Source organism: Panthera leo, chromosome A3, assembly GCF_018350215.1.
Source record: "Panthera leo isolate Ple1 chromosome A3, P.leo_Ple1_pat1.1, whole genome shotgun sequence".
Lineage (NCBI taxonomy): Eukaryota > Metazoa > Chordata > Mammalia > Carnivora > Felidae > Panthera > Panthera leo.
The window spans coordinates 100,481,066-100,505,071 of NC_056681.1; the positions used below are offsets into that span (position 1 = coordinate 100,481,066).

At 44.6% G+C, this 24,006-nt stretch overlaps 1 protein-coding gene across 5 annotated transcripts in view; it reads right to left on the reverse strand.

Annotated features, from left to right (window-relative positions):
- REEP1 (receptor accessory protein 1) overlaps nucleotides 1-19,591 on the reverse strand; it is a 109,870-nt gene extending 90,279 nt beyond the window's left edge. For all 5 annotated transcript variants that reach the window (XR_006200811.1, XR_006200810.1, XM_042932928.1 and 2 more), the window contains exon 1: nucleotides 19,549-19,591. Coding sequence is in view for 3 of the 5 variants with exons in the window: in XM_042932928.1 (XP_042788862.1) it covers nucleotides 19,549-19,580 (32 nt within the window). In the remaining 2 variants the exon portion in view is untranslated. The remainder of the gene's footprint in view (nucleotides 1-19,548) is intronic.
- Between the last annotated feature and the right edge of the window lie 4,415 nt (nucleotides 19,592-24,006).

The window sequence follows — 24,006 nt, forward strand, 5'->3', positions numbered from 1 at the left end:
TATGATGGCAGTTGATGGAGATGGACTCCATTCTCCCTCGTGGTGGCCCAGCCCTCAGCCCACAGTAGCACCTCACTAAATACCAGATGCCTCAGCGCACTTGCTGAGGGAATAAAGAATGGCTTGGCAGGTACTCAGTAAAGTCTTTGACATTACTATGGAAACTAAACCTTGGTGGATATTTGCCTGTGTCTTAGTAACAGGATGCGGATGTTTTCTGGGTCCTTCCCCCAGCCCCATGCAGCCCCTGTAATTTGGAGAAGCTGATCATGGCCCCAGATCTTGGGTGGGTCTTGGTGGGTTTATGTAAGTCAGAACATACCATCCTCCTGACACAAGGATTGGCTCTGGGACAGATGTGTGGCCAAAATCAGGAGACCAAGATGCTTGATAGGAGTTTTTGAGGGAAGAAACCTCCTTGGGTCCCACAGAAGATGCTCTCCTCTGCTGGACATCAGTGAGAAACTCAAACCCCTGAAAGCTTCTGGCAACCACCTTGGGTCTACAAGGGGAGCCAACCTTAACCACGGGTGCAGGGGAGAGACCAAGAGAATCTTGTGCTACTGAATGAGGCCTCGCTTGAAGTCAGTGCCATTCTAGAACTTAAGTGCTGTAAGCCAGCATGAACTGGAGACGGGTGGAGAGAACTGTTCCAGATTGGTCAAAAGACATATAGCCAAGTTCAAAGAGTGAACTTTAACTGGATCCAAATACAAGCAAGAAAAAAATAAAGGACTTTTAAAAATTGGAATTAATTTGAGTAAACTGACCACATGTTAGATGCTGCTGCACAATTAGAGTTGATTTTCTTAGGTATGGTAATGGTTTTTGGTTATACAGAAGAGTGAGTGGTACTCCAAGTGCGATCCAGACTCCTAGGAGACCTCAGAACCCTTTGAGGGGGTTCCCAGGGCCCTTTCAGAGGGTTCATGGGGTCAGAGCAGTTTTAACAATAATACTAACACATTTGCCTTTTTTACTGTGTTGAACTTACAGTGACGGTACAGAAACAGTGAAGGTTAAAACTGCTGTGGGATCTTTGCATGAGTCCAGGCAGTGACACTAATCTCTGCCAGCAGTTACCATATTCTCTACCATGACACACAGTAGAGGGGGAAATGCTCGTTTCATTTAGGAATGTCATGAAAATCGTCAATTTTATTAAATTTTGACTCTTGAATACAGGCATTTTTAATATTCTACAATAAAACGATAAGTACACATGAAGTCCCGCTGCATACCAAAGTATGACAACTGCCTTGAGGAAAAGCACCCTCATCACTGAGTTGTATGCTGATTGTCCCCTTTTGTTCATGGAACACCACTGTTATATGAATGACTAACAAACTATGGTTATTCAGACTTGGGTATCTGGCAAGTGTTTTCTAGAAAATGAACAACATGAGCCCATTTTTTCAAGAAAAACAAACAGTATTTGTTGCCAATGAAAAAGTTTGAAATTTCAAGCTAAAATTTGAATTTTGGAAAATTTGCATTCACTACCATGAGCATCCCAACACTTAAAGACTCTTCTAATGAGCTTGATGGTGTTACTAGTTAATGTGATTTTTGAATACTGTATAAATGCAATGTGTCATCATTTAGAAGATATGCATTTAATTTGGTAAACCAATAGTTTCCAAATGACAAATGCATGATGTTACAAATCATGCATGGATAAAATCTCTTCAAAGTGTAAGACAGATCAGGGGTGCCTGGATGTCTCAGTAGGTTAAGCTTCTGACTCAGTATGGGCTCAGGTCATGACCTCCAGGTCATAGGATCAAGCCCCACATCAGGCTCTGCGCTGGCAGTGTGGAGCCTGCTTGGAATTCTCTCTCTCCCTATCTCTCTGCCCCTCCCCTGCTCATGTACTTGCACACTCTCTCTCAAAATAAATAAACTTTAAAAACAAAAAACAAAGTGTAAGTCAGATCAACCTTTATAATAAGGCTTCAACTTCCAGATTGTGATTAAGTTTGACATGAAAGAGACTTACAAAAATGTACAATTCCCTCTTCTCACCATTTGTTTTTGTTCTGGAAAATGTAGTTATTTTTGGTAGAAAAAAATGTTATTTAACATTAAAAAGCCATGTAATGGCTTTTTATTTTAAAATTAATTGATAAATACGTATTTCAAAATGTCTCTATTTTAATTTTTAACATGGTAAGTATTGAAAAATATAAGCCACAGAAAAATTTTTTGGGATCCCCAGTTTTAAGAGTATAAAGGGTGAGGGGTGCCTGGGTGGCTCAGTCGATTGAGCATTTGACTTTGGCTCAGGTCATGATCTTGCAGCTTGTGAGATGGAGCCCAGCATCAGTCTCTGTATTGACAGCTCAGTGCCTGGAGCCTTCTTCAGGTTCTGTGTCTCCCTGTCTTTCTGCCCCTTCCCCGCTTATGCTCTGTCTCTCTCTCTCTCTCTCTCTCAAAAATGAATAAACATTAAAAAAAAAAAAAGAGTATAGGGGCGCCTGGGTGGCTCAGTCGGTTGGGCGACCGACTTCGGCTCAAATCATGATCTCACAGTCCGTGAGTTCGAGCCCCGCATCGGGCTCTGTGCTGACAGCTCGGAGCCTGGAGCCTGTTTCAGATTCTGTGTCTCCCTCTCTCTCTGACCCTCCCCCGTTCATGCTCTGTCTATGTCTCAAAAATAAATAAATGTCAAAAAAAAAAAATTAAAAAAAAAAGAGTATAAAGGGTGAAACCAACAAGTTTGAGAACCACTAGTGTAGGAGAATAATCTAGTCCTTGAGTGACACACTGAGGTATTAGGGAGCAAAGAGGGGTGATATCTGCAGCCTACTTTCAGATGGTTAAGCAGGAGGGAAATGTGGGTATTTATGGAGAACGAGATGGAGTGGGTATATCCAGGTTAAAGTAACACACATATTTGGGGCACCTGGGTGGCTCAGTTGGTTAAGCACCTGACTCTTGATTTTAGCTCGGGTCACGATCTCACAGTTCATGGGCTGACAGTGCGGAGCCTGCTCGGGATTCTCTGTCTCCCTCTCTCTCTGCCTCTCCCCTGTTCTCTCACTCTCTCTCTGTCCAAAATAAACATTTTTTTTAAAAAAAGTAACAGGTATTCACTGCGTTGTTCTTTCAACTTTTCTGTGGTTTAGAGTTTTTGAAATAAAAAAGTAATAAATTTAAAGAATCTTCCTAAGTTTATTTATTTTGAAAGAGACAGCATGGTGTGCAGGGGCAAGGGAAGGGGGGCGGGGAGGAGGGGCAGAGAGAGAGGGAGAGGCAGAATCCCAAGCAGGCTCCACACTGTCAGCTTGGAGCCCATGAACCATGAAATCATGACCTGAGCCAAAATCAAGATGCTTAACTGACTGAGCCACCCAGGTATCACAATTTAAAGAATCTTTTAAGACATATGGACATACTGTATCAATGTATGGATGTCTTACAGGCCAAACACCAAGTGAAATGAGTGCCCCAGAAAGGTAAATTAAGGGCACTTGCTGAACTGAGGCACTGAACTTTAGATTTTAAGGCTTGGCCAGATGTCAACTACAGAAGACAAACTCTAGGGCAGTGCTTGTGAAAATCCAGCCTGCATAAGAAAGTTTGGGGAGCTTATTAATACACAGATTCCCAGGCCCCACCCTCAGGCATTCTCATTCAGTAGGTCTGGGGCGGGGGCCCAAAAATGTATATAGTTCTAATAAATTCCCAGATGAGGTGATGCTCGGATCCTCAGAGAGCACTTGGAGTAACGCTACCCCAGGGCACCCTGCTATAAAGTTTGGACTCTGTTATGAACTGAACTGTGTCCCTGAAGAAGATATAAAGAAGCTCTAACCCCAGTACCTGTGTATGTGACCTTACTTGGAAATAGCCTTTGCAGATGAAATCAAGTTAAGATGAGATCATCAGGGTGGGCCCTATGCAATGACTAGTGTCCTTATAAGAAAAGAAGACACACAAAGAGAAAGAAAATCATGTGACAGCTGATGCAGAGGAAGGCCAAGGACTGCTAACAACCACCAACGCCGAGAAAGGCATGGAACAGATTCTCCTGTGGAGCCTTCAGTGACAACATGGCCCTGACATTGCACTGATGTCAGACTTCTAGCCTCCACTACTATGAAAGAATAAATTGCTGGTGTTTTAAGCTATCCAGTTTGTGGTACTTTGGTACAGCAGCCCTGGGAAATAAAAAGAGACCCCAGGGGTGCCTGGGTGGCTCAGTCAGTTAAACTTCCGACTTTGGGTCAGGTCTTGATCTCATGGTTTGTGAGTTCGAGTCCCGCATCAGGCTCTGTGCTAACAGCTCAGAGCCTGGAGCCTACTTCGGATTCTGTGTCTCCCTCTCTCTCTCTGCCCCTTCCCCACTCACACTCTGTTTCTCTCTCAAAAATAAATGGCTATTAAAAAAATTTAAAAAAAAAAGAGACCCCAAAAAAGTAAAAGGGTGAACCAGAGACAGCCTGCTACCATGCCTGAGGGTACACACAAGGAAAATGCCCATTGTTTAGCCATGATAGTAGGTGGACAAAAAACAGTATTTCCCACCGGGAATCTGTAATCACAGCCTGCCCTCACCCATTTGCGGCTCAAATTTATACCAACCAAGTGGACAAATAAAAAATCTCAATAATTTATTTTCTATGGGTCTAATATTGGTGCTGTCCCTAGACCCCCAAAAGAAGCAAATGCAAACTTGGAGGAAACTACCTTTAACCCAGGCCTCAAAGTATTCCTACAGATAAAGTCCCAGAGAATATAAGCTTTAGACAGACAGACAGACAGAAAAGCAAGCAAGCAAGCAAGCAAGCAGGAGGGAGGGAGGGAGGAAGGAAGGGAGGAAGGAAGAAATAAAGAAACATTTAAAAAAAATTTTTTTTAACATTTATTCATTTTTGAGAGTGAGAAAGACAGAGTGTGAGTAGGGGAGGGGCAGAGAGAGTGAGAGATACAGAATCAGAAGCAGGCTGCAGGCTCTGAGCTGTCAGCACAGAGCTGACGCTGGGCCCGACCTCAAGGACTGCGAGATCATGACCTGAGCTGAAGTCAGATGCTTAACCAACTGAGCCACCCAGGCGCCCCAAGAAGCATTTTTGATTGGAAAACACACAATGTACCTTACACAATGTAGCCAACAGAAACAAAAGATAGTTGAGTTAGACCTTCGAAAATAATTTAGATGTTAGAATTATCAGACTCAGAATATAAAATATGTTTAATGTGTTTAAAGGAATAAACTTGATTTTAAAATATGTGGAAGGAGGGGCACCTGGGGGGCTCAGTCGGTTAAGCGTCCGACTTCAGCTCAGGTCACGATCTCACGGTCCGTGAGTTCGAGCCCCGCGTCGGGCTCTGGGCTGATGGCTCAGAGCCTGGAGCCTGCTTCCGATTCTGTGTCTCCCTCTCTCTCTGCCCCTCCCCCGTTCGTGCTCTGTCTCTGTCTCAAAAATAAATAAAACGTTAAAAAAATTTTTTTTAATATGTGGAAGGAAAAGAGACCACGAAACATGTCCAAACAGTTCTGAAACAACTAAATAAAATTTTGGAGATACAATAAATGAAATTTAACAATTACTGAGTATGTTCAGCAGCTGAGTAGAAATGCCTGAGGAGATCAATGTGAAGGAAATTATTCCTTCAAAGACAGAAAAAGGAATCAGAAAAAAGAGATGAAGAGTTATGGGGATCAAGTAACAGTATCTAACATATTGAATGCGTGTGCTAGAAGGAGAGGGAAAAAATAATGGGATGGGGGCACCTGGGTGGCTCAGTTAAGCATTTGACTCTTGATATCAGCTCAGGTCTTGATCTCATGGTTCATGGGTTCAAGCCCCGCGTTGGACTCTGTGCTGACAGCATGGGCCCTGCTTGGGGTTCTCTCTCCCTCTGCCACTCCCCTACTTGCATTCTCTCTCTCTCCCTCTCTCTCAAAATAAATAAACTTAAGCAATGTTAACTATCGATAACATGGAAAAAATTTTAAATGAATGAAATCGTCAACTAAAATTGATTCAAGAAAATAGAGAAAATCTATAATCATGAAAGAAATGGAATAACTAGTTTAAGATCTTCCTACATAAAAGCATCTGGCCCTGATGATTTCACTGGCAGTTTTCACTGATCATTCCAGAAAGAAATCCAATCTTACAGAAACTAGTCCAGAGCATAGAAAAAGAGGATACACTCTCAACTTCATTTATGAGGTTAGCATAATCTTTTTTTTTTTTTTTTAAGTTTATTTGAGAGAGAGAGCGTGCACATGTGTGCATGTGTGTGTGAGCAGGGGAGGGGCAGAGAGAGAAAGAATCTCAAACAGGCTCCACGCTGTCAGGTGTGGAGCCCAATATGGGGCTTAAATTCTGAACCATGAGATCATGACCTGAGTCGAAATCAGGAGTCAGGTGCTTAACTGACTGAGCCACCCAGGTTAGCATAATCTTAATAGCAAGACCAGACAAGGACAATATAGCCCATACATAACTTAAAAAAAAAAAAAGCTAAACTAAATATTAACAAATTGAATCAAGGATTGTTCTAACAACACAAAAAAGAAAAGTTGTGTGACTAAATTCAGTTTATTTGGAAGGCAAGGTTAGCTTAATGGCAAAAATAATTAATACAACTTGCCATTTAACAGATAAAGGGCCAGAAAAAATACATTGTCATCTTAAAGGGAGCATTAGAGAAAATACAGTATCACTCATTATAAAAAGTCTTAGCAAACTAAGAACACAAAGAAACTTAGAGTGATAAAGTTTATTTCTGAAAACCCTATAGCAAGCACAATAATTTATGGGAAAATGTTGAAGCATTCCTTTTAAGATCAGGAACAAAGAAAGCATGCTTGCCTTCACAACTTTAAGTCTCCTTGCATTAGCGATCACCTTGCAGTAAAAGGGTAAAAAAAGGAATAATTTTCTGGAAAGACACAACATTGTGCTATGGTCTCAGATGACACAACTATTTATCTGGAAACCCCAAAAGAATGTACAGTTTAGCAAGCTTTCATTCTTCTAACAAAGAGCTGGAAGATGAAAATTTTATTAGTATACTAAATATACTGGCATCAAAAAATACCAAGTACCTGGGAATAAATTTAACAAATGACATGCAAGACACAGCAAAAATCACAACATTTTATTGAAAATCATTAAAGACCTAAATAAATAAAGAGATAGATAACCATGTTTATGGATTAGAACACTCATTATCCTTAAGGACATCAACTTTCCATTGGCCCATACATTCAACGCTGTTCCAATCAAACTCCCAACAGATTTTGCAGTGAGTGCGAGCATGTGTGTGTTGTAAAACATAATTCTAAGATAATTCTAGGGGCGCCTGGATGGTTCAGTTGCTTAAGTGTCTGAATTCAGCTCAGGTCATGATCTCGCATTTCATGAGTTCAAGCCCCACATCGGGCTCTATACTGACAGCTCAAAGCCTGGAGCCTGCTTCAGATTCTGTGTCTCCCTCTCTCTCTGCCCCTCCCCCCGCTTGTGCTCTGTCTCTCTCTCTCTCTCTCTCTCTCTCTGTCTCTCTGTCTCTCTCTCTCTCAAAAAATGAATAAACATTTAAAAAAAATAATTCTAAACATATATACGAAAGAGGAGAGTGCTAAGGCACTCTTGAAGGTGGGGAACTTGCCCCTCCAGACATCAAGACTTTTCACAAAGCTATGGTCATTAAGACAGTGTTACTGCTGCAGAGCCAAACTGTTCAACAGAATAAACAGCCCAGAAACAAACACACATCTATGGAAACTTAATTTACGATAGGGCTAAGCATTGCAGATCTGAAGAGAAGGAATGAGCTTTATAATAAATGGTGCTAGGGCAATGTTTTCCCTATAAAAAAAAAAAAAAGAAAAAATTCTGGAGTCCTATTTCACATCATATATAAAAATCATCTCCAGATGGAGAAAGAAATTAAATGTGAATGGCAAAACAATGAAACTGTGAGGAGCACTGTAGGAGAATATCTTCATTATTTCAGGTAGGTAAGGTTTTCCGGGGACACAGGAAGTATAAACTATAAAATGAAAAAATTGACAAATCCATTGCATTAATATTAAGAACTTCTGTTCATCAAAATACACCATAAAGGAAAATGGAAAAATAAACCACAGACTTGGAGAAGACATTTGTAACACATAAGTGACAGAGGATTAGAGTCCAGAATATTTAAAGAACTCCTTCTAACTAATAAGGTAAGGACAAGAGAAAATTTGGCAAGACTTGAAGGGGCCCTTCACAGAAGAGAGAACATGAATGGGCAATAAACATATGAAAAGATGTTCAATCTCATTAGTATTCAGGGAAATGCAAATTAAAACCATAATGAGATTCCATTTTGTACCCACCAGACTGGCAAAAATTCTAAACTGTGACAATATCAAGTGACGGTAAAGCCATGGTGCAACTGAAGTTATTTATATGCGTCGCTGAAGGAAAACCATTTTGGAAAATAATTTATAAAGAGTAAGATATGGATGAGCCTTGCCATGCCAGAGAGCAAGAATTCTCAAAAAGTTATTATAATTAATACAGTGAGGTCCTAATGCAGGGTCAGACAAACTGATTAACTGAACATAACAAAGAGCCCAGAAATGGACCTACACATCTATGAACATTTAATTTATGTTATTTAGGCAAGTGAAAAAAGCATAGACCCTATGTCTCAGCTATTCCATTCCTAAAGAAATTTGTGCACAGGTGTACCCAGAAACACGTACAAGAAAGTTCATTGCAGAGCTCTTTCCAAGAATAAAAGAAAAACAAAAACCTAGAAAAAATCCAAATGTTCATTAACAGTGGTGATATACTGCTACAATGAAGGTAATATTCTACTTTTTTTTTTAATGTTTTTATTTAGTTTTGAGAGAGAGAGAGAGAGGGAGACAGAGCTCAAGCAGGGGAGGCGCAGAGAGACAGGGAGACACAGAATCTGAAGCAGGCTCCGAGCTATCATATCAGCCCTGACGGGGGGCTCGAACTCACAAACCGCGAGATCATGACCTGAGCCAAAGTTGGACACTCAACCGACTGAGCCACCCACACACCCTGGTAATGTTCTACTTCTTAAGCAGGCACTGAGTAAAGGAGTGTTCATTGTATTGTTATCCATTATACCCTCGCCATTTGCAGTCTTTTCTGTTGATTTCTACAAATCAAGGAAAGTCTGGAAATGGAGACAAGAGATGTTAGAACATCAGAGTCTTCACCTTTCTTAAGTCTGTTTTTAGATGAACTTTCTTCAGCTTAATGGCAGCAGAACCGGCAGCCATGGGTATGGGAGGCTGAACAGTGATCCCCCCAAATAGCTGGGGCCTAGTCCCTAGAACCTATGAATGTTACCCTATATAGCAAAAGAGACATTATAGGTGTGGTAACCTTAAGGATTTTGAGCTGGGGAGTGTATCCAGGATTACCCAGGTGGGCCCTAAATGTAATCACAAGAGTGACTGAAGACAGATACGAAGACAGAAGAGAAGAAAAAGTGACTACAGCAGTAGGGACTGAAGGGATGTGGTCACGAGGAATGCCAACAGCCACCAGAAGCTGGAAGAAGCAAGGAATGGATTTTCCCCTGGAGCTTCCAGAAGTCCTAATGGCATCTGGATTTCAGCCCCAAAAGACTGACTTCAGACTTCGGGCCTCCAAAACCCTAAGAGACTAATTTCTGTTGTGTTAAGCCACGATGTTTGTGGCTCTTACAGCTGCAATTATAGACTAATACAGTGGGTGAGAATGCTCAACCTCACCCCTCTGTCAGTCCCAGACTGTTTTCACTCAGTACACCCTCTCCTCTGCCTCTTCCCTCCCAACACTGGATGCCCCAGGGTTCCCCAGGCAGAGAGATGCGGCAGCGGTTACACGCATTCATATGTGAGATGCACCACTTCCCCTGCTGAAAGGGCTCCTCCCTACAATTTCCAACCAAAGCCAGAAAAGTCATTTACACATACCCACTCAATGGAAAGAGCACTGGCTGGGCAGGAGGGACATTTGAATCCAAGTCCGAGTTTCCCACTGACTGGCGGTGTGACCTTATCAGCTTCTCAAAGATGGAACTGAAATGCATTCATCTTTACGTTCCTGGTGCCCAGAGCAGTGTGTGGTCCAAAACAAATGGTCAATAAGCAGGCAGTGAGTCAATGAATGAATCAATCAGTCAATCTTGCACAACAATGGAAAGCCTACCCACTGAAAAAGAGAATCTTTCCAATAACTCTTACCTCTCTTCCTCTACCACTATAAGGGAAAATATTAAAATCATAGTTTTAGAGCTGGAAGGTCTTAGGGCTAGAAGCCAAGAACTCATTGCCTCACATTAGCACCAATTACTAGAAATCCTGCCCTTCTATCAAGCCAAAAGTTTGTCTTCTAGTCACCACCAGTCCTAGTCCAACCCCAGTTAACAACATAAAATTAAGCATCTTCAGAAACTAAGACCTGGCCTCAAATCTTGGCCTAGCCAATCAGGCTACTGACCTTGATGAATGACCTCAGCCCTCCGGTCCTATCTTCTTTCTAGTGTCAAACAAAAACCTGAGATCACTAAAATGCCTTCTAGCTCCAAGATAAGTAGTGTTGAAAACACTCCTCCCTTGGTATTCAATCGCTCATCATTTAAACAATCCACTGAGTTTTTATTTCAATTCATTATTTTTTATGTTTAGAATTGCTTCTTTTCCAATGGGCCCATTCCTCTCCCTACTCTGCCCCAGGATCTGTTGTTTTCTTGTATTTTCAATTCTTGATTTATTTTTTCACTTAGGAAGGCTTATTCTAAAGTCTCTAAGTAGTGGCAATTGTAGATAAATAATATATATAATTAATTTATGTGTGTTATTCATTTATTTATGTCTGTGGGGCTAACCCTGCTGCTGGTAGTGTTTAACTCCAGGTTAGGGGTGGTCAGTACTTCAGGTGTTTTGTAATTTGGGGGTGTGAATTCATGTTCTTTGAGCTAATTCTGTACAATGCGTATTGAAGGTTCTTAGAGAGACTTGATTAATTCTTACAAGGTACCCCAGGGGCAACACTGGCCCAGGACCAATTATTTCTCAGATATGGGTATTCAGACCATGCAGGATGCAATCATTTAGACTCCAAACCCATATGAGGACAGATCCATGGGTGGTTTCAAAGTCCCAAGGGAGATTTCACCCCCACCAAGAACACAGAGCAAGACAGACAAGCTTCACTGTCATCTCCCTGTGCTCATGGGTCTACCCTTCTATTCAGGACTACACTGTACCCTAATGCTTCAAGTGTCAGCTATATGTAAATGTTCAGCCTCCACAGACCCAGGCCCCTGTTTTCTCTATATAGACATTAAAACCATGCTGGCCAATTCTCTGAGTTGATATGTTAAAAATGGCTGTAAATTATTTGATACCCCGCCACTGAGAGATGGAGTCTAATCTGCCCCCCTTCAAATCTATTATGGCCTTAGTATTTGCTTGGCCAATAGAATGTAGTAGAAGTGTCATCCTAGGACCTGTGTTATAAGGTCATAAGAAGTCCTACAGTTTCTACTGATGCTTCTTGGACATTAAATCTTGGAGCCCTGAGCCACTACATAAGAAATATGACTGTCTTCAGGTCTCCATGCTGGAGAAATCACATAGGAAGACCACATGCAGAGGCCTTGGAACAAATGTCTAGTCTGTCACTGACAATTATACCGTCCCAGCTAAAGATCCAGACGTCATGGAGTGGAGATGAGTTTTGTGTCCTGTGCCTTGTCCAAATTCGTGAACCACAGAGCCAGGAGAGATGATAACAAAATGACTGTTGATTTAAACTAAATTTCAGGGTGATCCATTAGGTCCCTGCTGCAGTACTAGTTTATACCCTCGCAAAATGCTTCCCTTTCTCTTCTGTCTCCTGGCAAGGATCCTTACTTAAAAGCTCAGCTATGCTTTTGAGGGGATCAGTTATATCTTATCCAAATTTTGTAGAAATTTGAAAATTCAGCTTTATTATGGGAAGACTTCCAGACTATTTAGTTTTTCATATCTCCAGAAAGAGAGAAACCACATCTTTTATTTTATAGATGAGAAACTTGAGGCTTGAGTCAAGTCACTTGCCATGGTCACAAATCAAGGTTCTATAAACGCAGGTTTAAAAAGGATCCTCTAAACTCAAAGGGAATACTAAGTCATCACTCATTCAACAAATATTTTTTAAACACCTAGTATGAGCGTAGTACTACTTTAGGTACTGGGAGAATAGCTATGAACAAGATCAAAGTCTCAAAAGTCATGGAGATCAAACTCTATGTGAAGAGACAGACCATAAGCCAGTAAATAAATGAATTAAAAGCATAATTTCAGGGGATAGAGCAATATGTGGGGTGTCTTTTGGAGAAGATGGTCAGAAAAGGCCTCTCCTGGATAGGTGACATATGAGCAGAGATCTAAATGGAAAGAGAGTGAGGACCATGGACCACTTAGGGGAGTGCATCCTGGACAGAGGGCAAAGTGCCAGTATAAAGGCCCTTGAGTGACACAAGCTTGCTGCCTTCCAGGGACAGTCAGGAAGCTGGAGCTGAGTGTGGAGAGAGCAGTACAAGGTGAAGTCAGGGCAGTGAGCAGGGGCCAGGCCTTGCTGCATCTCATTAAGAATGGTAAGGAATCTGAATTTTATTCTTATTTATTTATTTTTATTTTTTAGAGAAAGAGAAAGCACAAGCAGGGTAGAGGGGCAGAGGGGGAGGGACGGAGGGAGGGAGGGAGGGAGAGAGAGAGAAAGGGAATCTTAAGCAGACACCATGCTCAGCACAGAGCCTGCCTGATGCGGGACATGATCCCATGACCCTAGGACTGTGACTTGAGCCAAAATCAATAGTCTGATGCTCAACCAACTGAGGGTGCCACCCAGGCACCCCTGAATTATATTCTTAATATCACGGGAGTTCTTTGGACAATTTTTAAACAGCAGGGGAAAGCTATGATCTATCTTATATTTTAAACAAATCATTGGAGGCATATGAATAGAAGCAAGAAAACAATTAGGAGGCTTTTGAATGGTCCAGGAGAGAAATAATTGGGGACTGGAACATGGAACATGATGGTGGCAGCAGAGACAGAAGTCAGTTGAATGGGGAAATGTTCTGAAGACAGAGCGAAGAGGTCTCCCTCATAAAACTGTGGTATATGAGCACACAGAGCCTGGCCTGAAGAGGTTATAGATCCTACTGGATCCTGCAACTTCCTCAGTAGGGACACATAGGGACAAGTGGTTCTCAGCCTGTTGTGCTCATGAGAAAAGGTCTCTGCATGTTCCTGAAAATCAACTGTAAGCCGTCAGCATCAGCTGGCTGTGTTTTATCATGCCTTTCTCAAGGTGGGCTGTATCCCACTCTCTTTCGAGTAGTGTGATCCGCTCAGCATATTATGTCTGACAGGCATTGTCTTGGCAGTCTAAACCCCAAGTTGGGCAAAACTAAATTCTACACAGATCACAATTAGGCAGCCCATCTGTGAAAGGTTCGTGGTTGGGCACTGGGTTAGGGAAGTCCAAGGATGCCATTCAGAACTCATGAAAAGTCATGGCTGTGATCTCTCAGAACCAGGAAGGATGGGTCACAGTCCAGCACAAATGGTTCATTGGGGGTTGAATCCTGGTTCTGTAGCCAATAATGAGAATCTTAGACAAGTTCCCATTGGACCTGAGCTGAGATCGAGAGTCGGAAATAGGATGGCCGGGAAAGATGTTGCCAGATGGGAAGAGGAAATTCATTCTGAAGCCCAGAGTTTCATACATAGACCCTAAAAGGAGGCAGAAAGGATGTGAACGCATAAGTACACAAGAGAAGACCAAGGTAGAATTTAACTGAGCTGTGATTGGTGAAAGGAAAAGAGAAAAAAAGAGGGGAATGTAGTATATGAGTGATTGTCCTAAGAGGAATAAGGCAGACCAGAGAGCCACTAGGCTGGACAGCCCCTATACTGGCAAGAAGGAGGTGCCACTGCCCTAGAGCTGCCTGGTGGCTGACAAGGCCTACTAGAGGTGGGATGCTGCAGGGAAGGGGGGGATGTTAACTTAGGTAGGGAAGTGTATACAATTCTGACACTGGGATTCTCCCATTTGATCAGGAATGGGCTAAATCTGGGAGAGCAAATGCTGTACCATTAGGTGTGCCCCCATTATCATCTTCCCTGAATGAAACATTCACAGGACTCCTTCCCCATGGAGCCCAAACCAGATTCATACTTCTCAAGATAGTGTTCCAGGAAACCTCCTATCAGTCATGAGATCCCACTCATTTGCAATCCCTGGTCTAGGTACACATGTCATTTTTGAAAGCCTAAACCAGATTACCTGTCAAGATTCCTTCAGATTGTGTCCTAAACACTTGGTCCTTTATATTTCCTTTAAAAAAACAAAAAACAAAAAACAAAACAAACAAACAAAAAAAACCCTGTAATCCCAGAAAAGCTTCTGGGTGCAACTAAAAACAAACAAACAAAAAACCTAAAAGGAAAACAATGTGCTTCTTTGTGGAGATGGATGGATTTGAAAGTTCAAAACAAATATAATAGAACTATCCATCTTCCAATCCATCAGGGCCAATCCACCCAAGTCCCAGGAGTGAGAGGAAAATGTCCTCATAGCCGAAATGCAAACCCCTTAAGTTCTTGTTGGTTCTTGGAAAAATTCTCAGAGACACCAACTGGGCATGTGTGCGGCTCATCCCTGACAATAAAAATCCAAATGTGCCATATGCTGTGACTATTGTCTTCCCATACCCCCCACCCCCAGACTCTTGAACCTCCTTGGAAAACACACACACACACACACACACACACTACAAAATGGCAGTCTCACTAGGTGGCCACTGAGGGCCTGACTCTCTCTTCTGTCATTCTTCCCGGAGCTCTTGCTCCCTCAAAGAATACACACTCCAAAGAAGATAGCTCACTTCAGAAGGGAAGGGGAAACTGACCCAGTAATAACTAGGTAAGACTCTCACTTGTCAGCCACCCTTCAAATAAGACACAGTGCGGGGAAAGTGCACAAAAGCTACTTCCCAGCAGGCAGACAGGATTAATAAACAACAAGGCAGCAGAAAAGCAATGATACCTAAGCTGGTATTTTTCACTTCCTTGAGGATGTTCTTCTTGTTTATAAATAAATATGGTGCATGTTGACTAGCTGGGGGAGGAGGGGAATGGGAGGAGGCCTAGAACAATTAGGACCTCCAAGGTGATGCTGGCCAACACCCGTGTCTCACAGACCAGAAGCAGGGCCCCAGCGTAGGTGCAAGTTGGCCTTAGGACTGTAACAGTGAGTCGGTCCAGTGCTGGGACTAGAACCCAAATCCTTCAACTTCCAGCTCAACATTTTCCCTCTCACAATCCAACTGAAATATTTCCCCAGATCCTACCCTATACCATACCAGGGTGCCAGGAAATAAATCCTCAACCAACCTGAACCCATAATTAATAGGATCATTTTTCTGCATTCCACTTTTTAAAGGAAGCCCCAGAGAAAGCCAAGCCCATGTTTAAGGACTTATGGCCTTTTTTCTTGATTTCCATTTGTTTTGCAACAGTTGGGGAATATCTTGAGGGCAACTCACATTCCTTCCAGTCTTCTCTGCTTGTATATCCCTGACCAGGACAACTAGACTTCATGCTCCAAATCACAGTCCTGGGACAGAGCCAGATCTGCAGCCATTAAACTAAGACTCGTGTCTTAAACATCAGATGGTACCTTCTAAAAACTAGTTTTTGTTTTTTGGGTTTTTTTTTTTGTTTTTTTTTTCTTTTTAAGATGTGCAATGTGGAAATAAAGGTTTCTTCTGCATAGCTTTCAGTTACCTCGAGAATTTTTAAAATTAGAACTCTCTTTTCCCCACACAGTGAATTGGACTTTTGGTCTCATAACCAAAGGGGAACCTCTGGATTCATTTAGCCAACATTTTGGGCCTTAGTCAAAATTCTATCCAAAGACAATGAGGCAACACCCTCTCCTTGGAATAAATGCTTCAAGATAGTGCATTCTCCCAAGAAGGCAGAGAGCAACCTCTGTGTGAATCCCCCAGTGCACATAAACATACTCTCCCCAGTTTGAATTTCATTGGTGCCCAAGACTTCAGTTCTCTTTCAGTTCTTTCAGTTCAGAAAACAAAGTATTTTAAAGGAGGCAAGCAGACCAGTCATAAATGAGCCCCTGTGTTCCATCCAGATATCAACCAGGTTTTAACAGGGCCAACCTTGCTACTACATTGAATATTCTTTAATTTTTCCTAGGCCCAGCCAATGGAGTTAGGAGGAAGAGAACTCGCAAAACAGCAGCTTCTCAAACTGGTCCTCACTTCAAGAGCTTTGCCCAGTGGGTACAAGCAAGTCCCGATACCCACTAACCTCCATCTCCAGGGGATAACATTTGCTGGCTCTCCTGCTTACCCCAGGGACTCTGATCTCCTTCAACATAACCAGCCTTTACTGAGTGCATACAAGTGCCAGGTACTTCAAAAAAAGAGGCTTGGGAGGGGGCAAGGGGTCAGAGAGGGAAATAAACCATGGTTACAGTCCTAAAACCCCTCATAGCCAAAGGCAAGACAGATATCTAAAGGCACGGTCTGGCTGTGCCTAGATGCCACCCTCTTGTCCTGAGGCCTCTGGTTGGAAGGAAGATACTCCCTCTCCATCCTCAGAACACAGTCATAGGTCTTCCTTAAATGTTCTCTGATGTCACAGAAGTTTACAATGCCTTGAAAAAGTTTCTTACAGGAAATGGGACTGATGGATAAAATCACAGGATGCCATAGAAGAGGTCTTGGGAGCTTGAAAGAGATCAATTTTGGACAACTGTCAAGGACAGGCAGAGGTGGAAAGGGCATTGGACCAAAATTCTGGAGCCTGTTTTCTTTACCAGCTTACCTGGTGTCCTTGGGCAAGGCACATTCCCTCTGCAGTTTTAGAAATGATAGGGGAGAACTGATGTGTGGCTTTTTATTAACACTAAAACCCATATATTTTCCAAGTTATTTTTTATTTAGAACCCAAATATACAAACCAAACAAAAAGGGAGTTATTCCCATTGATCAGGGCTGGGAGCCCAGAGCCCACCCACTCAGGCTGGGTGGCCCTCAGGGAAGCCAGTTTGAAAAACACAGGAGTAGGGGTACCTGGGTTGCTCAGTCATTTAAGTGTCTGATTCCTGATTTCAACTCAGGTCATGATTTTGCAGTTTGTGAGATCGAGCCCCATGTCAGGGCTTGGGATTCTCTCTCCTCTCTCTGCCTCTTCCCCCCATGTTCTCTTTCTCTCTCAAATTAACTACGAAGGAAGGAAGGAAGGAAGGAAGGAAGGAAGGAAGGAGGGAGAGAGGAAGGAAGGAAGGGAAAGAGGGAGGGGGAGGGAGGAAGGAAGGTAGGAAGGAAGAAAGGAAGGAAGAGAAGGAGGGAGGGGGGACGGAGGAAGGAAAGAAAAGAAAAACACAGGAGGAGATTAAGTCTGTACGCATAGGGGAAAACATCTAGAAGAATATACCTCTCAAAATTACCATTAGCTATCTCTATGTGGTAATAATGTGATTTTCAATCTATTTATCTATACTTTCTAATTTCCCTATAATGAACAGGTATTATTTATGTGGAATAGGTACTGCTTATTAAATTGGTTTTAATAATTCACAACGGACACTTCCACATTGGGTTTCTATAAAGATGGTGACTGGGGGGATAGGTGGTATCTCTGACCCTCTGGAGTTGACATGGGAATAACATCCCCAAATCCCACAAATTCTTCCTTGGGGCAGAGGGTCCTGGGCTGACCTGAGGGGCAGCGCTCATGGTCACTGAAGTTCTCTGAAGCTTCTGGGGAGTGTGGTTTTAGAATGTAACAGCAACCCTGAGCCCCCTCCCAAATATATGCCTCTCTTCTCCACCCGCCTCAGCTCCCTTGGGTAGCAGAAGAGGGGGAATGCTAATGAAATTAAAGATGGTCACACAGACCCCAACTAGAAGCCCTTACTCTCCAGTGGGCCAGCCCCAGCCCAGTAGGACCTATAGAAAATGAGCCCTCCAGTCAGGCCAAGGAAAGTCTCCGGCCACACCCTGACATCCCTCCAGAAGCCACTGCCAAATATGAAGATCACACACTAGTTCAGGAGAGAAAATACCACCCTGGAGGCAAGATAGGCCTTGGTCAGGCATGAGGTGGGACAAGGCGTTCCAGCCACTTCCCTGTATTATTCATGCCAACTCTGCCTTCAGAAATCTTCTAAATATTTAACATGCCACCTCGAGGTACAGCACAAACCCTCGGCAGTCCGCAACAGCTGTGGAGAGGCCTGCATGGAATGAATGACTTGGGGGCCAAGAGGCACATACACTCTGGCTTTGGGAAGAAAGCCCAGAATGGTGGCGGGGATACAATGCTGAGAATGACTTCAGAAAGCTGCTCCTGGCTGCTTCTTTGAAAATCAGTGAAGAAGGGTAGGAGATGGGAGAGGTTTCACAACGCTGGGAGTGATAGCGCACAATCAGAGTCTGGAGTCTCTTTTTCCCAGACAAAGAAAAAGACTGAGGTGCACCTCCGGCCCTCACTGTGCAGGCCAATTTCAGCCCCCTGGTCCCCTGAGCAGGTGGCAAATCTGTCCTGACTCAGGCAAAAATAGTTAGGGAAGGAAAGGAATAGGAACAGCCATGTATATCTCCAAAGGGAAACGAATCCACGAGGGAAGGAGCTCTTCAAATGTCTACTCAGCTCTGGGGCTGGAGGGAGAAAAACGCCCCCCACGCCCACCCTCCCAATGACTTCACACAGGCCTCACCCCAGATGACTCTGCGCTCTCCTACAAGGCCTGGGAGGTGTCACCGCCACCACCCAAGTAGCTGTCTGTCACTTAGAAATTTCCCGTGAATTCCTGGAGATGCCTGCCTCTCTCTCTCCCACAAAACCCCGCCAAAGGAATCAGACATAGGGGACGCGAGGCGTCTACCCCAAGATTCATACACGTCCTGCTCTGTCCCACTTGCCTTGGCCGCTGTCAATTTGAGAAACCTAAAAAGGAGTATTCTTTCAATCCCATTAGGAGCCCCGCCTTCATCTCTCCACCCTTCCGCACGCTGACCCCTCCAGGCAGCGCCCCAGGCTCATCTGGGCTCTGTCATTTTCACCTGACAAAAGCGTGGCGGCGGGGCGCGGCGAAGGGAGACCCCGCCAGCATCTCTCCCAAAGGAGACAGACGCGTGTCCCCGCGGCGCGCCCATTCGGGGCCTCTGCAAATCCCACCCACCCGAGAAACAAAGCGGTCGGGGCGCGCGGCGGGACGCAGCCCCCAGCGCAGCCCCTGTGCGCCCCGGCCCTCGCCGCCCCGCCCGCCGGTCCCCCGCGCCCGGGCCTGGCCCCGCTGGGCAGCAGCCGCGTCCTGTGTCGCCCGCTTGCAGGCGTCCTCGGCAGCTACTGTACCTGCTAAATTTAGCGGCCGCCGGGTATTAATAGCCGGAGCGAACCGGGCCGGGTGCTGCAGGGGCGCGCGCAGCCCGGGGGTCGGGGGCGGAGAAGGAGGGAAAGGAAGGGGCGCGGGGAAGGCCACTTACACCACCAGCCTGGAGATGATCCATGACACCATGGCGGGCGGGCGGGCGGGCGCGGCCGGGGCAGCGCGGCGCGGCGCGGCGCGGCTCGGCTGCGGGCGGCGCGGACGGCTGCGACGCTCCGGGCACGTCTGTCCGCGCACGGCAGCCGCCGCCACCAGACTGAGCGCTCCCGCCGCCCTGCCCGGCGCTCGCGCGTCAGCGCAGCCGCGGCACGTTCCGGCGGCGGCGGCGGCGGCGGCGGCGGCGGCGGCGGCGGCGGCGGCGGCGGCGGCGGCGGCGGCGGCGGCGGCGGCGGCCCCAGCCCCCCGGGGCTCGGCGGGTCCGCGGCGATTGGGCGGTGAGCCGGTCGGGCACACGCGGGACCCGCCCCGTTCCTATTGCCGCGGCCCGCGGCTGAATTGGGGCGGTTCCTCTGCGCGCCCTGGTGCACCGGCCGCTCAAATGGAACCCCGAGGTGGCTCAGTTGGCAGGGCCGAAAGAGACCCGCGTGCCGCCCCACCCTCAGTGTGATGGTGGGGAAACCGAGGCCTGGAGCGGGACTTTGGGAGTATCTCTACACCTGTTCTGATTGGGGATCTGGTCATCCCTCACTTGGACACTCCGCTAGCCTCCTAAGGGACTTACTGTATCCGGACCTGACCCCTCCAGTCTGTCCCCAACAAGGCATTATCTGCATAAGAAACAAATCTGGGCATGTATCTCTCCTAGTTAAAATACTCAAGTTTCTACATCATCTGGTCCCTGCCTGCAAACTCATTGCCACCACCATTCCCCAAATAGCCCTCTAGCTCTTTCCAACTCAGGCATTTTGGATTTACATGTGTTTTGTTCCCTGTCTCCCGTTCATACACTCCAAGCCTCACCTTCCTCCAGGCTCAGATAAAAGGTTATTTCCTGAGGAAGGCCTTTCCTAGGGGACTGCTCCAGCATTTCAGTGTGGAATTGGCTCAGGGGTACAATCTGACCTGGAAGAAGCTGGAAGCTGCTACGGAGCAGGACCAGTGCCCTGCTGAGCCATTTTTGAGCCTTACGCAAAAGGGAAAATGTATACACTATATACAGGTCCTTATGTATTTTTTAATTTGCATTAAATATTATTTATCTTCGTAACTGCATTTTATGGCACCCCCTTAAATTTTGCCCCTGAGGCAAATGCCTCACTTTCTTCACCCTAGTCCTGGCCCTCATTATATCAGTTCTAGTACATTATTCCCTTATGCTTGGAAAACCTTTGTCCACTGTTCCTCTGCTCTGCTGCTGCCTTCCTCCCCCCCACCCCCACCCATGGTGCTCTTCTAGAGCACTCTTCTCCTTTACTGGTGCTCATGTCATGTATAATTCAGTGTCAGATGTGAGAGGCACCAGAGAGAGCTAGCTTGAAGCTTTCTTTAAAGGAACCCTGCCCAACACAGCTTCCTAGCAGAGGCAAGGAGACCTCTGACCTTGACAGAAAGAGACTGGAAATATTCCAGCAGTGTGTGTGTGTGTGTGTGTGTGTGTGTGTGTGTGTGAGAGAGAGAGAGAGAGAGAGAGAGAGAGAGAGAGAGAAGGGGGGTGGAGGGAGAAAGAGATATAGAGAGACAGAGATAGAGATAGAGATAGGGCAGAAGAAAGACCTTGCCCACAATAAGAGCAAGATGAGGTGAGACATTATAACAAGGGTCTTCAAAGGACCCATAAAATACCTGTAATTTAGTTTAGTTTTGTTGTTGTTGTTTAATGCTGTCTTGACCCAGTTTTGAGGCCCTACCTAGAAGCCAGTCATTTCTCTTTCTTGGGCAGCCAATTAAGTCCACACCCCCAACCACCTCCCTTATCAAGTTCTTACACTTCAGGCTGCTGTACACCTGCCCTAATCACTGCAGGGTCAGGTACCATACAACCAGAGACAGCTCCTATGCCCTAGAGCCCCCTGAAATTATACAAACGAGCCAGTCCTAACTCTTTTTCTGCCTTGCCCTTTCCTTCCTGCAGAAACCACAGTGCCCCTGTCTCTCTCTGCATTGTACCCTATATCGGTGTTTACCCTGAGTGACCATGCATGGCATGCTGTGCTCTGTCCAGGGAACTGTTAGTGTAACAAAACTGTAAAACTTTCTCTCTCCTGATCTGTGTCTAGCTTCACCATACCCTCCTTACCCAGGGTAACATAGTTAAAACAACACCCCACAAGAAAAACCTTGGAATACCTACTAGGTAGATCAGGACAGTACCAAACAAATAGGCCCTCCTGAGACTTCCCCTTCCCTCCCTCCATGCCCTTCTGCCCCTTACCCCCACTCCCTGGAGAGGTCAGAATATGCTGTTAGCAATCTTGGGGAGTAGAATATTATGGTTCAAATATATCTTTTTGGTGAAAAAACAGAAGAATCTCAACACATGCTGTTTCTCTCTCGGATCATGTCCCCTGTTGCAATAAATGGAATTCTCCTATAAATGGAATTTTACTATTATGTAGAACTGGACAGTTTAATTAATGAAATGAGATGATCCATGGCATTAAAATATCTGGAGGTTTCTCTGGCGTCTGAAGAAGACCAGAAATCTAACTGGATGAACCCCAGATTTCAGTGGAGGGTTGGGAAAAAAACATGTTCCACACAGAAAATGTCAACAGGCAGAGGAGGGGAAAGATTAGAGAGAGAAGAAAGTTTCATCTTTACTCCATTCTATCTCAGTGCAACTGTTACACATATTACATCTCTCTACCCTGGGCCCCTTCCAGTTTGTCCCTGACCCTGGAGAACATGAGGCCAGGGGATGGACACAGTCTTCTTGACAATGGAACTCTTACAACCTTATCAGTTGGTTGGCTTTAAGTTCTTTCTCACATGAACTGCTATTATAAGACATGATTATTCTGTTTTTGCCCTACATCCTTCCCCTTTCATCTGAGAAGACCTCCCCATTTTGTATTGAAGAATGGTTCTTCCCACACTCCAGTCTTAAAAAGTGTCATTTTCTCACATGTCCTTACCACTTTGGTTCAAGGGTGATCACTGGACATAAGCTGGATCAAAGTTCTCCCCCAGGATTATTAAAGTTGTAAATAGGAAAAAGAGACTTTCGCTCTCATCCATGAAGCATTAACTGCCATGGGAATGGTCCTCATACTGTAAGTAGCTAGAAAACTAGAAAAATACATACCAAGCACCTGTTTGTAAGCATTGGACAACAGGCAGCCCCGGACTGTGATAGCTATGAAAAGGGAATGAGTCCTGTAATTGCCAAAGGTGCTTGCTGTCTCAAGGAAATTTTCAGGTATTACTGCAGAAGGGGGAACCCAAACAGAGCCCAGCAATCTCAAAGAGTTCAGGAGACAGAGATCTGAGTTCAGGAAGACTGCAGCAGCTGGAATTTGTGGAGCAGAGGTTCAGAGAGGAGGGAGCTGCATAAAGAGAGAGAGAGAGAGAGAGAGAGAGAGAGAGAGAGAGATCTGCAGAAGGAGCCCCCCAAGTCTTCAGCTGAGTACTGTTCAGAGCATGCATGGGTGAAATTGCAGGAGACCAGGGGAAGAAACACCAGAAAACAGTGTGCCCAACAATTGCTAGAGCTCACATGGAGCTGGGAATATTGTGTCTTCACACAGACAAAATGGAGAGACCTCTCAATATATGACGCACTGGCTAGAGTTCTCAAGAGGGTACTTAGTATTGGAGAAAAATTAGTTCTAGGCTGAACCTTCCTTAAAACAGCTTAAAAGGAAGACTGCAAAAGATCAAATTTATCCCAAGTAACTTAACTGTGCTCCAGAAAAACAAATAAACAGTTCAATATTATTTTTAAAGAAAAACAGGAAAATGAGGCACCTGGGTGGCCCAGTCAGTTAAGTGTCTGACTCTTGATTTTGGCTCGGGTCATAATCTCATGGTTTGTGAGTTCAAGCCCCACATGGGGCTCTATGCTGACAGTGCACAGCCTGCTTGGGACTCTCTCTCTCTCTCTCTCTCTCTCTCTGCCCTTCCCCAACTTGCGTGCTCACCCACTCTCTCTCGCTCAAAACTAAATAAATCAATAAACTTAAAAAAAAAACAGGAAAATCCAATACTCAATAAGGTAAATTTTATAATGCCCAACATCCAAACAAAAATTATCAGGCATGAAAAAGAACATGACTCATAAGTGGGAGAAAGAAAAATGATTGATAGAAACAGACCAAGAAATGAAAGAAATGATGGAATTAGCCAAGATCTTAAAATATATAATATTCAAACAGACATTTCGCTAAAGAAAATATAGAAATGACAGAAAAAGAAAAAAAAAGTACATGAAAAGATGCTCAACATCATGAGGGAAGTATAACTTGATGCCACAATGAGATACCACTGCATGTCTATAAAAATGGCTAAAATTAAAGACTGACCATACCCAGTCCTGACAAGGATGTGAAGCATCTAGAACTCCCATACACTGCCGGTGAGAATGTAAAATGATTTCTCCAAAAATGGTTTGGCATTT